Here is a 15338-nt window from a genome sequence, read left to right on the forward strand (position 1 = left end):
GGGGCGGAGACAGTCAGGGTTAGTTGTAGTAAACCTGCTAGGGGGCAGGTTAGCTTCACGGCGTGTGTCGTCATAGTGACTCACTCAGGCTTCAGCTGAACTCGCTTTGTGAAACCGAAAACCCAGAGTTTTCGTTAACTCAGGGTATACTTACTCAGTTTTTCCACTAAACCGGCTTCCTGAAACAGGGCCCTGGTGATAGATTTGTGTGTTTGGCAGCGTGGTCTTTATTGTGATTAGCAGTGACGGCAGCATAGGTATTTGGATTGTTAGGGACTGCAGGGCCTGCGCGGCTGACTTGTGACCCCGTGTGAATTTACACTGTGCTTTATTAAGTGGTTTCTCTGCTGCCCTGCAGTTTTTGTCACAGTGGAAATGAGGAATTTCAGCTTTGTTTTCAGTTATTCTCAGGAGGCTGTAACAGGAATGCTTGCCGATTTTTAATCAGACAGCTTTGGTAAAAGGTTGGAAATTACAGGACTAAAAAAATCTGAATCTACAGAGGCTACTTTTTACTTGAAACCTTTATGCTGCTTGTTTCAAAGAGCTGCCAGTTTGATGTGTATTCTGTATTCAGATTGTGCAGTTTTGGAAGTCAGCTGAGGACAGAAGAGGGATGTTGCCATCATATTTAAGGAGATGGGTGAGAGATAAACTGCCAGATTGTTTAAGACTGAGTAGTACATGTATCTTTCTGATGAAGCTGTGTGTGTTTAAGTGGAAAATGTATACAGCTTTTACCGTTTCCTTTCCTTCTTTGATGTCCTGTGTCATAAGAATTACAATAGGTGCTAAGACTTTTATGTGCGCCTTATAGTCGTGAAAATACAGTATGTGTTTGTTTTTGTTTTTTTATTCTGCTGCTGTAGCCCATCTGCTTCAAGGTTTGATGTCTCATATGTTCAGTGATGTAAAGAGTAGTTATTTGAGTTACTGCTGCCTCCTATTCTCCTCTAATCTCTGTCATTAACAAGGTGTTTACAACCAGACAACTACTCTGTAAAACCTGGAGATCATAGTGTGGGAAAATCCTAAGAATTAGCAGTTTTCTGAAATACTCCGTTGAACATTCATATAATAATAATTATAAAGTAAGTCTACATTAATTTAGTGTATTTTTAAAATATATTGTATTTCCTTAAGCCAAAATCTTTGTAATGGCCTCATTTAAAGTAGTGTTGTTGTATTATGTGTAATACACAGTGAGTTTTAAGACTGTGTGTTTAACATCCACTCAATGCAAAGGTAAAGTATGTGTGAAACAGCATAAAACAAGCTCAAAACAGCTGCAGGGATTTGCCTTGTGCACTGTATTTAAAGATAACCAGTCCATGAGTTATTGCAGCCCTTCGAGGCTCATTGCACTGACCTGGACTCAAATCCAACACAGTCCTTAAACTTATTTTTACAACAATGTAGACTACTGTTTTGTTTTATGCCCAATATTGATGGCACTTTTCCTTTGTGAATTTTATGTGACTTCCTCCCTCCAGACTCTCTGAGTAACTCCCCACAGGACCAGCAAATTATCAACGATCAAACTTCATCAATAGACTTCCTAAATCCCCGCGGGGAAGTTGTGCAACTATCGATTTCTTGTGTCTTGTTTTAATTACTGGTGAGAAATGAGGGGGTCGGATGCAATTTCAGTCATGCGTGCATGCGTGTGTTTGACCCACTGCCTCCGATAGCAAACCTCAAAGTTCTTTTGTGCACCAGAGATCAGTTTGACCCAAAGATAAATTACTTCCTGCGTTGGGAAGTGGTGACCGCTTGACCTATTGAACATGTAATTTAATTTTTGTGCCTTTTTAGGGCATCTGTCAGTAACTCACTGCATATTCATTCACGAATCATCTGCAAAATTATCTGCATGTATTTATTCAGTAAGATACCACTCTGCATATTTATGCTTATATTTGCATGCCAGTGGGGCGTTGGATGATTCATGGCATTCTTCTGTCCAGCAACCAGTTAGCGTAGCTTAGTATAAAGACTGGGAACAGGAGGAAACGGGAAGCCTGGCTCTGCTTAAAGCTTTGTGTGTTTGTGTCCAACTGACAGTTTGCTGTTTTCTGACTACTTCTTGACTCTAAACAGTGGCAACGCCAGTAACGACAAAATTCCAAAAAGCACCCGACACAAAGCAAAAACTAAACTGGAATAAATCTACGTGTTTATCGACACCATTGTTTAAGTAAAGACCGAGTATTTGTTTCCCCATTTAGTGCTAAGCTAAGTGAACTGGCTGCTGGTATCATTTAGTCATTGCTGGAAAAATATGGCTTTTTCCAACCACCTCTTGCAGATCTTCCAGGGAGACTGTGAGGCATTCCCAAGGCAGCTGAGAAATGTAATCTCTCCAGTGTCTCTTGGGTCTGCTTTGGGGTCTCCTCCCAGTTGAACATGCCTGAAAGTAGGTGTTCTAGTGAGATGCCTGACCCAAGACTGACTGGCTCCTTTCAATTTGAAGGAGTAATGGTTCTTTCGAGTCCCTTCAGAATGATCTAGGCTGATCCCAGACACCCTGCAGATGAAACTCATTCTTTTGATCACCAAACACAGCTTGTGAACACAGGTGAGGGTATGAACGTAGATCAACAAGTAAATTTTCCCACTCAGCTCTCTCTTCACCACAGCAGATCGGTACAGCATCCATTTTGCTGCAGATGCTACACCAGTATTAATCTGTCTAGTCTGTTAATCTCCAGCTCCACTCTCCCCTCACTTCACCAACCAAAAATTGGACACTCTGCCTATTTCCAGCTGTTTGACACTGGCTTGCAAAACACTCCAGTGCGAGCAGGAAGTCTTGGCTGGATGAAGCCCAAAGAACCACATCATCTGCAAAAAGCAGAAATGAGATCCTTAGACCACTAAACCCGACGCCCTCCTCCACTTGGATGCTCCTAGAAATTCGGTCCAAAAAATTATGAAAGGGCATTTGTAATTTATCAGGATCAAAACAAGAGCAAGATGTTTTAATTGTGTTCAGTCTGTATTTTGTGTCTTTGTTATTAGCTCTCATTCTGGTTCCATTCATTTCCAGCTTCTAACCTCAGAATTGGCATTGATTCTATTGTATATATTGATTCTACATACTTAAAATGGTTTCAGTACACATTTTCTGCTATATCGACCAGCTTACCAGCTGTGCTTTCCCCTTTCTCTCCTCGCTGTCATGTAAAATTCAGTCTTCTCCTTTAAAAACTGAATTAATTTTTTTAGAGTTGTTAAAAGTGGATGAACAGCTACATAAAGGAGACAAATATAGTCCAGTGCTGGGGGGATGCTGTTCAAATTAGCAAAATTACTAAAAAGGAGTTTTGTAGGAAGCTGCTGTTTTGCTAAATACGCTAAAAACTGAAGGCTGTTTTACAAGAACTTAATCAGCAAATTAGGCCAGTAGCTGGTGAGGAAAATAACTTCATGTACAGAATAGATGACACTTATAGGTTAAATAGTTTAAATCTGTGCTGCAAAACCGAAAAATGATGCCCTTTGCAAACTTTCAAGTATTGCTGAATAGCTGCTGTATCCACACGCTGAGTGAGTGGCTGAAGTTTGACATACAAGGACTTCAGATATTATTTATTTTTTTGACCCTGTGTCACCCACAGTGTGGATTTAGTGGTGCAGAAATGGAGCAGTAGACAGTGACAGATTGGTGATGAAGAGAGAAGAGAGAGACAGGGGGAACACCTCTCCTTGAAAAAGCTGAGCAGGACTACCTTTTAGAGTTGTGTAGGTGTGAATGGGATTTTCTTCCTGACACTGTGGGAATATGAGGTGAAACTGAAATTCCTGTTATAAAAAGACTCCACACTGTATATGTCGCTAATGTGTTATTGCCTGTTGCATTAGCTAATTGCCTTTTCTGTTCAGGGAGAAACATCGAGATTTTCAGTGTTACTGTACACGGAGAGAAAAAAGGAATTTCTAGATTAAAGACAGAAGTATGCACCTTAGCAGTCTTTAAAAGGGTCTCTACTGATTTTATATATTTATATATATATTTATGAATCAGTTATCAGTTATTAATCAGTTATTTGTTGATCACCCAAGTACTTTCATAGTGGACCTTTCAATGAGTAAGACCAGAGCTATCACGTCAGCTGCCATCTTCCACGTGTATGTTTCGCTGTACCATGGTACAGTATTGTGTTATTGACTTCTTCTTCAGCATCTAAATATAGAACACTTGTAGCTGTATGCTCCCCACTTCAGTTCCAGAGGAACTGCCTTCTTGGCACACACTTGGTACGCTGTAGTCCCTACTGTGCCGAAGAAAAACAAGTACCATCGTGTTTTTAGAATTTTGGTACTTGATGGCACCATAAGTATCGGTTCTGATGACATGTCTACCGATTTATCTGATTTGATTTATCTGATTTAAAGAATGGTAGAATGCTTCTCCGCCATCACTGCCTGCTTCTTTTATGAACATGGAGTAATGTGAAGGAAACAGGGCTCACTGTGTGTCAAAACAGCCTTCCTTCAAAACATTTAAGTGATCTTTACTTACTTTTTCCTATAGTATGCACAATTGCAGTCACTGACTGGTCATACATGAGCGTGAAAAATCATTTGTTTCTGCTTTTTTCTTTAAAGTAGCACCTCTCCCTGTATTTGCAGGGCATACATGTACTATACAGCTGCAAATGCATGCACACATTTTGTGCAGCTTACATAAACCCACTAAAGAAGTAAACCGGGGCCTCAGAAATTAAGCTGTATTAAAGATCGTGGAGCAAGATTTCTTCTCTGTTCTCTCTCCAGAAATACAATTTGCCTTTTGAGAATTTTCACACACTTTGCACTTTGATTCTCTCTCTGTGGTTAAGCTAATTTCAACTATGACACCACGCAAACTCAGTTATGTAAACGGGCGCATCTGCTACATTAGACATGCGTGAAAAGTAGCATATTCATACCCTAAAGCATCATGGGGGCTGGACTCTCTCTGTGCGAGTCGGTTTCAAACATCAAAGGCCAGTTCCAAAGAGAAGTTAATGCTCACATGTAAGAGTCTGTCTACGTGTGTGTATTTTTTATCATCCTACAGGTCATATCAGTTAGTGAGCTTCTGCAGCACTGCTATTAATCAGCTGGTATCTCTTCTGCTTCTTCTTCAAAACAGGATATGAAGCAAGCCCACTTCCTGTCTGACTTTATCTGTTGTGATGGCAAGTGCACCTCAGCGCATATTGGTTCCTTTTTTTTATTTCCCCTGAAGTTATTGCTGTTGTTGAGTCCTCTCTTTCTGTTGAAACGCCCTTTGATTTTTCACTATATCAGGCGGCGTGAATTTCAACAGGCAGTTGGATTCAGTTAACTTAAATTCCCTCCCCACAAAGAAGAGGTTCCTTTTTAAAAAGAATCCAGAACTACAAAGGTTTTCCCAGTTCCTTCGTTCCTTTTCCTTTGATGACAGTTTGCCGCTTTGATGTAGCCTGAACTTTGCTGCAGCGTGATGCCAGCTTCAGTATCAATACTGAGTGAGAACCAGCAAATGAAGGCTTTCGCTTCCGAGTTTGCATCCAGAATGGGAAATGTCTTCCCACTTGAAAGACATTACATATTCTGTTTTTTAATGACTGATAAGAAATTACATTTATAAAGAAGTGGAGACCAAATTTAGCTCTCACTTGTTGAGCAGCAGCTTTTTTTTAAATTGCTCGAGGTATGTGTTGCTTTTCACCACATCCCCAATTAGCATCCAGTACATCAAGGTGAGCTTAAAAGAAAAGAAAATCATTTTGTAATGCCTAAACAGGCTTGGTGAAATGAAACTGCTTACTGTACTGTACTCTCACCTTTTTGGCTATATCATGTCTGCTTAGTTCTCTGCAAAAGTGATGAACAGGGAGGGAGAAACTGTCAGGGTGTAACTAAAGAAGAGTTCAAACAGAGGGCAGCATTGCTCTGCCTGCGGGGAGGCCCGTCATGACATTTGACCTCTTTACCTTTTACTGCTTTGATCAAAAAGAGGGTTTGGACCTTAAGGAGAACCTGATACAAAGGAGAAAAGAGATCTGTCAGAAACCGGAAAACACACTATTAAATTTTAATGTAAATGTGCAGCACAGGAGCAGCAGTTGCATGCAAACATGAATGCAGAGACACAGCATTTCAACCCAGAGCTCCCCTTCACATTGCTGAGGTTAATTAGGTAGGACGTCGTCTGCATATTTGACTAATCCGCCAAGAGTCTGCATTCCTGCAGCAGCACCTCTCCTCCATTATCTAATCGCAAGTTGTCTTCTAAATCTATTTAAGCTCTGCTGGCTCGGTTTATGCTTCTGGTGAAAGAACAGAAAACAATGGAGGAGTGACAGGGCAACAGACCGAGTTCGGGAATTTAGGTTGAACGTGGAAGAGCGGAACAGAACAGCTGTGATAAGAGACCTGGCCTCATTACAAAGTGATTTACAAAGTTCAAGTTGTTATCCAGTGTGTGTGGCATTCATTTTCAAAAGGCGCATCGCCTGCGTCTTGTACTTTTTGGCAGGGTTTACACATTGAATACAACGTTCACAGTTTCTCTCACTGGGCAGCAGTGAATATAAATACATATCTATCAATGGGGTTGAGACTCCTTCTCAGAGTTGAGGCCCTCGTAGAGCTTATGAAACAGATCAAATATGCATGAGTTTTAAAAGAAGTAATAGGACAACAAAGAATAATATTGTAATCTGTCAGGCCTCTAACAGTTAGCTGTGGTCGTAGAGGTTGAGGGAATTCCCTTGATGGTCAAACTGCACATTATAATGCTTTTTTCTAAGAGAATGCCAGACAACAATATTATTACCTGCTCACCTACACATACGCTGAACCAATATCATGTGTATTTAAATGAATAGAAAGAAATTTCCATTTGCATGAAATGACTAATTATGTAACGTGTATGAAAAATTTGTACACGTGGCATGGTTTTTATTATAGGTTGGACACTAATTACATCACAATGTGCTGGCTGCTATTTGAGCCAACTTTTTTTAACATGCGGGTTAGTCCAGTACAATCAATGGAGGTCCTGCATTGTTTGATTATACGAAATGAGACAGTAAACAGCTGGTGTCATCACCAATACTAATGTGGACAATAACTGTGAGTAAAATGCCGTCAACCAACACCCTATGTATTTGTTCTTCTCCACACTATCAAATGAGACTAAAGGGATATCTAAGTATATCAGAAGAGGAGCCTAAGGCGGTACTTGTATCTTTAAAATATGATGAGAAGGGGGTCCTGACCAAGTGTTGGTATGTATCAAGTTGGGAGCAAGAGTGTTAGGCTAAATTTCTTATGCAAGTTCTCGTTGACGTCCTTAGAAGAGCAATAAAAAGCATTCTAACAGGAAACATTACCAACTATTAAAAGATGTGCACAGACCAACACCGCAAGGCTTTGCAGCATCTGATTATATCTGCCCAGAACACCACTGGCACCCTGCTATGTGTCTGCTCAGAGCCTAAAGCATACTAAAGTACACTTCGACGGACACAGGCCACAGCCTGTTCACCCTGCTGCCACCCAGCAACCCGCTGAACCACCAGACTTCAGAAGTTTCTTTCCTCGGGCCGTGAGGTTATTGAATTGATCTGCCACGCTCCATCATAAATATAGCTTCAAAAATATATTTTTCTAATTTTATTTTGCTTTTGTTTTTTTTGTCAGTGATATAAATAAGACGTCATTTGCAAGCTTCCTCGACCTTCTGTGGCATAATAATAAATACAAATAGTGATTCTAAAACTTTGAAATGTAAAATTGATGAAATGTAAGTGACTGAAGGGGAAAAAAGCTCTAGAAGAGGCCAGAAAAACTATGCAGAGCTCTCTGTCGGCTTTAGGCCAACCCCCAAATGCAAAAGAAACTCAGTAGTGTTACACATCGGCCATTGCTCCACAACCTAGAAGTGTGCCATAAACAGAACACCTTGTTCAGCTCTGGCCTTTACAATGAGACTCACGCATGCTGCAAACAAGATTTCCTCATTTCCTCACAAAGTAGCTACACAAATTTGTTTGTCCAGGTTTTTATGATGGTAATATGCCTCGGTGTATGACTGCTGTGTTTTAGCGTTAATACGGCGATTTTGGGAGTTTGTCACTTCCAGAGATTCTTTGTACTGCAGGGCTTAATGACTCAGTGTACATGTTTGTTTTGGGGTAACACCAGTGGTAAATATCTGTTTCTGTGCTTTCAAGGTCTGTTCAAACCCAGTGAACCCACATTGGCAGCTTAGTGCTTGTATTACTGGGATTAGAGTTAAATAAAGGAAATATGTGATAAAATATTATAAAAATGCTTCTTTTAATAAACAATGTACCTTTAACAAAAAAAAATGGCATGTAGCTACTAATTACACTCATTGGCCACGTTGTTAGACACACCCTGCTTTAGAGATTTTGGGCCATAGTGACATGATAGCATCACACAGTTGCTGCATATTTGTTTTTTGTTTTTTTGCCTGTCCCATTTGGTTCTTTAGCCGTCAGAATTGTTGTCTGAAGACCAACAAGGATACCCAATGGATTTATTTTGCCAAATGGATCATCATGGCATTGCCGTATTGGTCCATTTGATCGACCTTTGTTTTTATTATTTATTTTATTCTATTTTCAATTGTTACAGACAGGACAGACATGAGTGAGGGATAGGAAAGGGAGAAAGAAAGAGGAAGGAAAAGAAAAACAGAAGGGGAGAGGGACAGTGAGAAAGGGAAAAAAAAATCTCCTGGATCACCTGTTGAGAGAAAAAGAATAGAAAACAAGAAAAAACAAAGCAATATACTAAACACAACACCGTCGCATTAATCTAGCTAAGTGTAAACAGCAGTAAATACTAAATATTGAATGTTGTTGTGCAGCACGCAGGACAGACGGCGCACAATGTGCTTTGAAGTAGCAGCCAAGAAAGGTGTGATTTAAGTCTACGAACAGTGAACACCTGTGTGCACACCTGTGTGGATCAGCGCGCTTGTATTCCCCATGTAATGGTCTGCAAGAGGATGTAGAGAGCCATAGTCCTGTCCCCCAGGGCATGAAGCAGGCATGAAGGAGGTCCAGGCCCCAGACATCCAGAGGCCCCAGAGTGCGAGAGCCCAAGGAGGACCACCCTCATGGGAAGGGCTGAGGATCCCCAGATGAGAGGTCACCCAGTAGCCACCGAGCAGAAGCTAGAGGGGCCTGCACCGGCGTGCCCGCCGGCTCCGCCGGCAGCCAGCTGTGCCAGAGTGAACCGAGCGCAGGCCCAGAGGCCGGAGGCCCGAGGGCCCCCCGCGCCCCGGAAGAGGCCTGACTGAGCAACAGGCGCCAGGCCCCGCCAGGTAGCCACCGGGAGTGAGCTGGTACATACCTGAGCGCCCAGCTCTGGACACCAAGAACCACCAATGCACCGACCCCTGAGGGCATCAGTTACCGGCAGGGAGTGTGGTGAGGGGAGATAGGCCTCCACACTTTGGAGGGCCTGGGAGTTCCCAGAAAGGTGGAGTCTAAGACCCAACCTGACATATAGACACAGACAAACAGGCACACACAGACACAAACATGCATTCCCACCCTCATGCACACATATACAGTACAAACACTCAGCACTCACCCAACGTAAGGATTGATGCTGCATGTTTGTTAACTGCACATCCATGATATAAATCTCCAATTTCACCACATCCTAAAAGAGCTCTATATATGTAGATTGAGATCTGGTGACCGTGGAGTCCATTTGAGTACGGTGAGCTGATTACAAAGTTCAGGAAGTTTGAGATGAATTGAGTTTTTTGACATGGTGTGTTATTCTTCCGGAAGCATCCATAAGAAGATGTGCACATAAATGAATGTCAGCAGCAATACTAAGAGGCTCAAACTATGCCAATAATCCATGCTTTTATGCTCTTTATGCCAAATTCTGACCCCATTATTGGCATGTCGCAGCAGAAATCAGATCAGGAAAAACTTTTCCAATTGTCTATTGTCCAGTTTCGGTGATCCTGTGGAAACTGTCGTCTCAAACCAATCTTTCCAGGACCAACAACTAGTCACATTCAAAGACATTTAAATCACCTTTCTTCCTCATTCTGATGCTCAGTTAAACTTCAGCAGGTTGTCTTGCCCATGTCTGTGTGTCTAAATGCTACTGCAACGTGATTGGCTGGTTAGATATTTGTGCTAACAAGCAGTTGAACACGTGTACTTATGTGAATGTAGAAACTGTAGGTATAGAAGCTGCTACACAACAAAACCACTACCTTGACAAAGCTGCTTGGCCTTTTGTTGAGCTACAATCTGTCACCTTACATTTTCCCAGCTGTTGTCTTGCTTAAAAAAATCACCCAAATACTGTGACGACTACTCCAGAGAATTAAATGATGAAAGCTTGAATCAAAATTTTCTCTTGTCTCTCCCTCTTAGAAATATATCGAGTGTATTTATTAGGTTTTAAACGCAGCACAAATTTATCTGATACTTTTTTGCAGATTTTTTTTGTTTTTTGTGAGTCAGATCTATCTACATTTATTTCAGAACGGATTCGAAACTGGACACTGTGTCTTTATCTCTACGTGCATTGAATTTAGGTTTTCCTCCTCTCTCCTCATTCGCTGTCAGTCGGCTCTTTTTAACAACCCATCCTGCTGGCTGGATAGGTCAGTGCTAGAAGGGGTCAGCAGAGCAGCATGATCGATATGGCCTCAAACAGTCACAGTGTGCACTGATCAGCTGAACCATTAGAAACAAGCCTTGCTGTATCTCTTTTTTTCTCTCTAATCTTCTGCCTCACGATTTACTACTTGTCTTTGTGTGTGTGTGTGTGTGTGTGTGTGTGTGTGTACCGTATTAAGAGCAAATAGTGCTGAAATGAATGATAATCTGAATTCAGAGGAAATAAGACTGCTTAGTCGTGCACTTTGTTCTGTTAGTGTGCGTATGTGTGCGTGTGCAGCCAGCCCTTAATAGCACTTTTAATTCACGTTTAGTTGTGTCTCTGTGTGTACAGCTGTTGCATAATTCCCCTGACCTTGATCATTGTGTTGATGCCTGTCAAAACCCAGTGAATGTTCTGCTGTTGCTGCTTTACTCCAGTGTCTCCAAGGAGACAATTCCTCATGAGATACACAATCTGTCTGTGAGAGTGAAAGTAGAAGTGAAATTTAAATGCTTTCTTTAAAAAAAAAAATAGAAAGAAAGAAAGAAATAATATTTATTTTCAATTAGATTTCACTACAGGAAGGATTCCTTCGGTTCCCTGCAGATATGATCAATGAAATAAAAGGAATTAAGAGTTAAAGTGCAGCTTTTATTTTGTACAGCAAATCTTCAAAGGAAGCATTGATTTTTTTTTTATCCTTCATTTCAGGATGCACATATGCCAAAATCAATAAGAGGGAGACACGGGGTTATAGAGATTATAGGGTGGTGTGACTAGATACATGTTTTTGGCAATTAGATACATAAAACCAGTAAGATTTAGAGCTGTGTGTGTGTGTGTGTGTGTGTGTGTGTGTGTGTGTGTGTGTGTATATAATAAAAAAGGCTCAACAGTCACTTTTAGAAGTTTCTTGATGCAGCTTTTCAGCTAAGATTTGCTCAGGCTAGAATTGAGCTAATTAGTACTTCTCTCACTTGTACAAGTTCATTTGAAAAAGAGAGGTCATATAATTATAGCCCCGGGAAAACCCTGAGCTGTAAGTAGATTTTAGTGTTTGTGTGTCATCTGTATACGGGTGTGTTTCGGTGCGTGTTCAGCCTCTGTGGAGCTGGATTTCCTCGTAACTTTCTGTCTTTGTGTAATTTTATTTGCATGCTCAGCCGTTTCTCGAGTACAAGAATTGACCTCATTCGCTCCCATTATTTGCCAGTGTGATGAAGCAGAACTTAAGATCTCCTGACTGTTGCCTCCGAATGAGAAATTACAAGCCTCACCCTGGGACCCTTACATAATAAAGCTAGATTGTTTTGTGTGAAGAAAAGCGCAATATGAAAACAAACTAATAAACACACTGTTACACAAAGAAACTGCTCTGTAAAACAACACCTGTAAGACTTCATACGTAATTTACTTGGGGAAAAAGTGTCACTAAACATTTTAAAATGAGCAATCTGTGTTCTGAAGGGCATTTTTCTCAAGAAAACACCACAAGCCACTTTCCACCTGTCCTTGCTTTCCATGCTTGACACATTTGAGGAATGTGAATCCTAATTGGTCGGGACTGGCTTGTCATTTCCTGCTTCTAAACTAAAAGAAACTGTCGCAGCTGGTAGCACACTTACACCAGCTGATGAAATAAAGGTGGTAAATCTGTACAACTAAAAGCAGTCATAAACGTGCGTGTGTGTGTGTGTGTGCGCGTTGATTAATTGAGGCATTTCTCTGTTCCACAGCATGTGGAAGGGCCTGAACGTGAACTGCACAGACAGCTCAGGATACACACCCTTACACCATGCATCACTCAATGGACACAGGTAAGCCTGCTAATGAGTGTTTCTGTCACTCTATTTCTGCTGGATAGAAATTAGTTGTAAATGCAAGTGCTACTCAGTGCACTGGAAACAAATTGTTCTGTTCTTTGTACGCTGTAGAGCTGAAGCTAAATATTGTTTTCCATTATCAGCAAATCTCTAATTATCTGGATTTTTATGTGTTTGCATGCAAATAAATGGGGGACACAGAGATATCTTTAGATTGGTTTCTTTAAAAAAGTCTGACAGTTTCTTCTACAGATTGCACTCTGTGATTTTTCTATTCTTTAAAAAAAAAGTGTAATTCTGTGCAAATAAATAAATATATAAATAAATTACCATAACCAAAGGAAAAGAATCTAAAAGAAGTCAGAATGTCATAAATTTTATTTAATTGTTTTCACATTTCTGCTGTGACATGATGAGAGGCCATGGTACTGTGCTTATGTCATGCTGTCAGTGTAAACTGATTTTGAACGGGCCTTTCTCTGGATAAACCTGCAGGGAGGAGTCTTAACTGCAAACACATCCTATTAACTTGATAAGGTAGTTACACATCCAGGGGCCTGTTCCAGTAAACAACTTCAGTGAAAACTGAAGCAGCTAAACTAGTTGTGTTCCCATCCTGCTGCTCCTGAACCAGATGTCTGATTTCTGCACTCATACAGTCAATATCAAAGCACATAATGAAAATGTTGATCGGCTGAGTTAAAAGTTGGTACAAACACTGTACAATACACTGTATGGACAAAGGTACTGTAAACCCATGCCTTGAAGCTCCCAGCACACATTTCATGTGCTGATATTAATGCCACGTCATGACTGAGCTGCTGTGGTTCCAGCTTGCGATAATACCACTTACAGCTACACCTACAGAATACCTATGAGGGAAATTTATTGCAACAATGCCACTGGTACCACTGCTTGCAAGGTACCACTACTTGCTCCTCCTGCCCTGGCTAGTTTGCATCATGACTTAAGGACTGTTTGGACTAGACTAAATGTATTTTGAAACCAGCACTGAATGCTGTCACGCAACATTTCTGGCTGTAAAAGGCGTTTGAAGATATTATCGACTGCTTTGTTCATGGGATGTCACATAGAGATTTGATGCTAAATAACTTTAATTATAGAGGCTTTAAATCAAAGTTAGAAGTTAGTGCATAACAATGAAAATGAAAGCCATTACCGAAAGCAATCTTGCATTTTTGGGCAGTAAAATAGTTGCCTACAGTCAGAAATACAAAATTCCTACATTATTTCCATCCAAACTGTACAATATGTGAATGATTTGAGTGTCTACAGCTGCACAGAACTACAGTGCAGCTCCCTTTCTTCACCTGGTCCTGCTGAGAAATCCGTTACACACTTTGGATTAGCTGCGAGCCTGACTGCTATCCCGGTTTGGCGGAACTGAAGGATTAGCACCGTGTTTTGGGGGCAATTATGTGGATTTCCTCCTTCAGATCAACGGGGAAAGGAGGAGGGAAGTGAGGGAAAGAAAAATGCACCCTCACAGTGAAAATTAGGCTGCCAACAAAAAGCTTCAGAGGAGTGATTTAGCATTTAGGTGGGAGAGTGAAAAGAGAGAAGGAAGAGGACTTGGCAACAGGCAGAGCTGTTTTCAGAGAGCTGTTCTTCAGGCTGGGTTTGAATTGAATTTTTAAAGATCACAACGTTATGACATCAAAGGCGCTTTGGTGATAAATACATATTTTTCATCCTTACGCCATCCTTGTTTTAACTGTTCCTTAAACTGAAATGAAATTATAAGAAGATATAATAAACTACAGAAATAAGTAAGTAAGTAGTTCATTAAGCAGCACAGAGCTGCTTCATTGTGCTCTCCTGGGAGAGGTTTTGCCCTTCTGTCTCCTCTGTTGCTCCCTCCTGACATTTTCAATGCAAATCAAGCACTTCGCCTTGCCTCTTCAGCTGGAGTCCCCCTAATATAAAACACTATCACTGACATTACTACTCAGCAGCAGCTAAATGGATTTTTTTTAGCCCAATCCAACTCTGTGATTTGCTGCTTTATGAATTTGTGTACTGCTTTATTTATCAAGAGCAGCAAAGCAGCAATGCTGCTCTCTGTAGCTGTACTTTTTCCAGTGCCTCCTGCAGCGAGCTTCCTGTAAATCCCTCAGAACCAAGGCTTTGTTTAACTAGGGTTTAGTAGGAAGTGCAAGTTTATTATCACATAAGGTGGATAAAAACCTGCATAAAAGATGATCTACTGCAGAAAGAAACACAATAAATACCACGATGGTGGAACAGCGAAATTAAGATTGTGTAGCTACAATATGAGAAAAGCTCATTACGATACAGCCGTGTTTATTGAGCATCTTTTTAATTGTAGTGTCAAAGTGACCCACGATTTGTAGGCATAGCTTTATTTCATTTCTTGCACATTCAGTTTTGAAGTGGAGAATTTGCATTTTTTTAAAAAAAGAAAAGAAAGAAGCACCTCGTATACTGCTGTCCTTGAGTTTGTTCCCTCGAGTCAACTTAGGTAAAATATTACTTAAAGAAGAGAAAGGATGACTTTTTTAGATGAAAATGATGAAAATGGCAAAAAAAGAGAAATTATTCTTAAATGAAAGAAAGGCATTTATCTGTAGAGCTTGAACATTTTAGTATAGCTGAGCATTTGAAGGTGAACATGCAGCATTTATGTTTCCATCTACACAGCCTGAAGATTATTATAATAAAATCATTTATTTAGCCAGTTGTTACCAAGGTCTTAGTGATTTATACAAGTACTTTTTGTTTTTATATATAGTCAGTAAAAACTTCACTCTCGGAAAGTAGCATGTTTTGCTAGGTGCTGTCTGTGCACTGCTAAAGGATTCGAGTACTTCTTCCACCACTAAAAAT

At 40.6% G+C, this 15338-nt stretch overlaps 1 protein-coding gene across 2 annotated transcripts in view; it reads left to right on the forward strand.

Moving 5' to 3' along the window:
• anks1b (ankyrin repeat and sterile alpha motif domain containing 1B) overlaps positions 1-15338 on the forward strand; it is a 276143-nt gene that overhangs the window by 66044 nt on the left and 194761 nt on the right. For both annotated transcript variants that reach the window (XM_026146086.2, XM_026146087.2), the window contains exon 2: positions 12384-12464. In XM_026146086.2, the coding sequence (XP_026001871.1) occupies positions 12384-12464 (81 nt within the window). The remainder of the gene's footprint in view (positions 1-12383; positions 12465-15338) is intronic.

Source organism: Astatotilapia calliptera, chromosome 17 (assembly GCF_964374335.1).
Source record: "Astatotilapia calliptera chromosome 17, fAstCal68.1, whole genome shotgun sequence".
Taxonomy (NCBI): Eukaryota; Metazoa; Chordata; class Actinopteri; order Cichliformes; family Cichlidae; genus Astatotilapia; species Astatotilapia calliptera.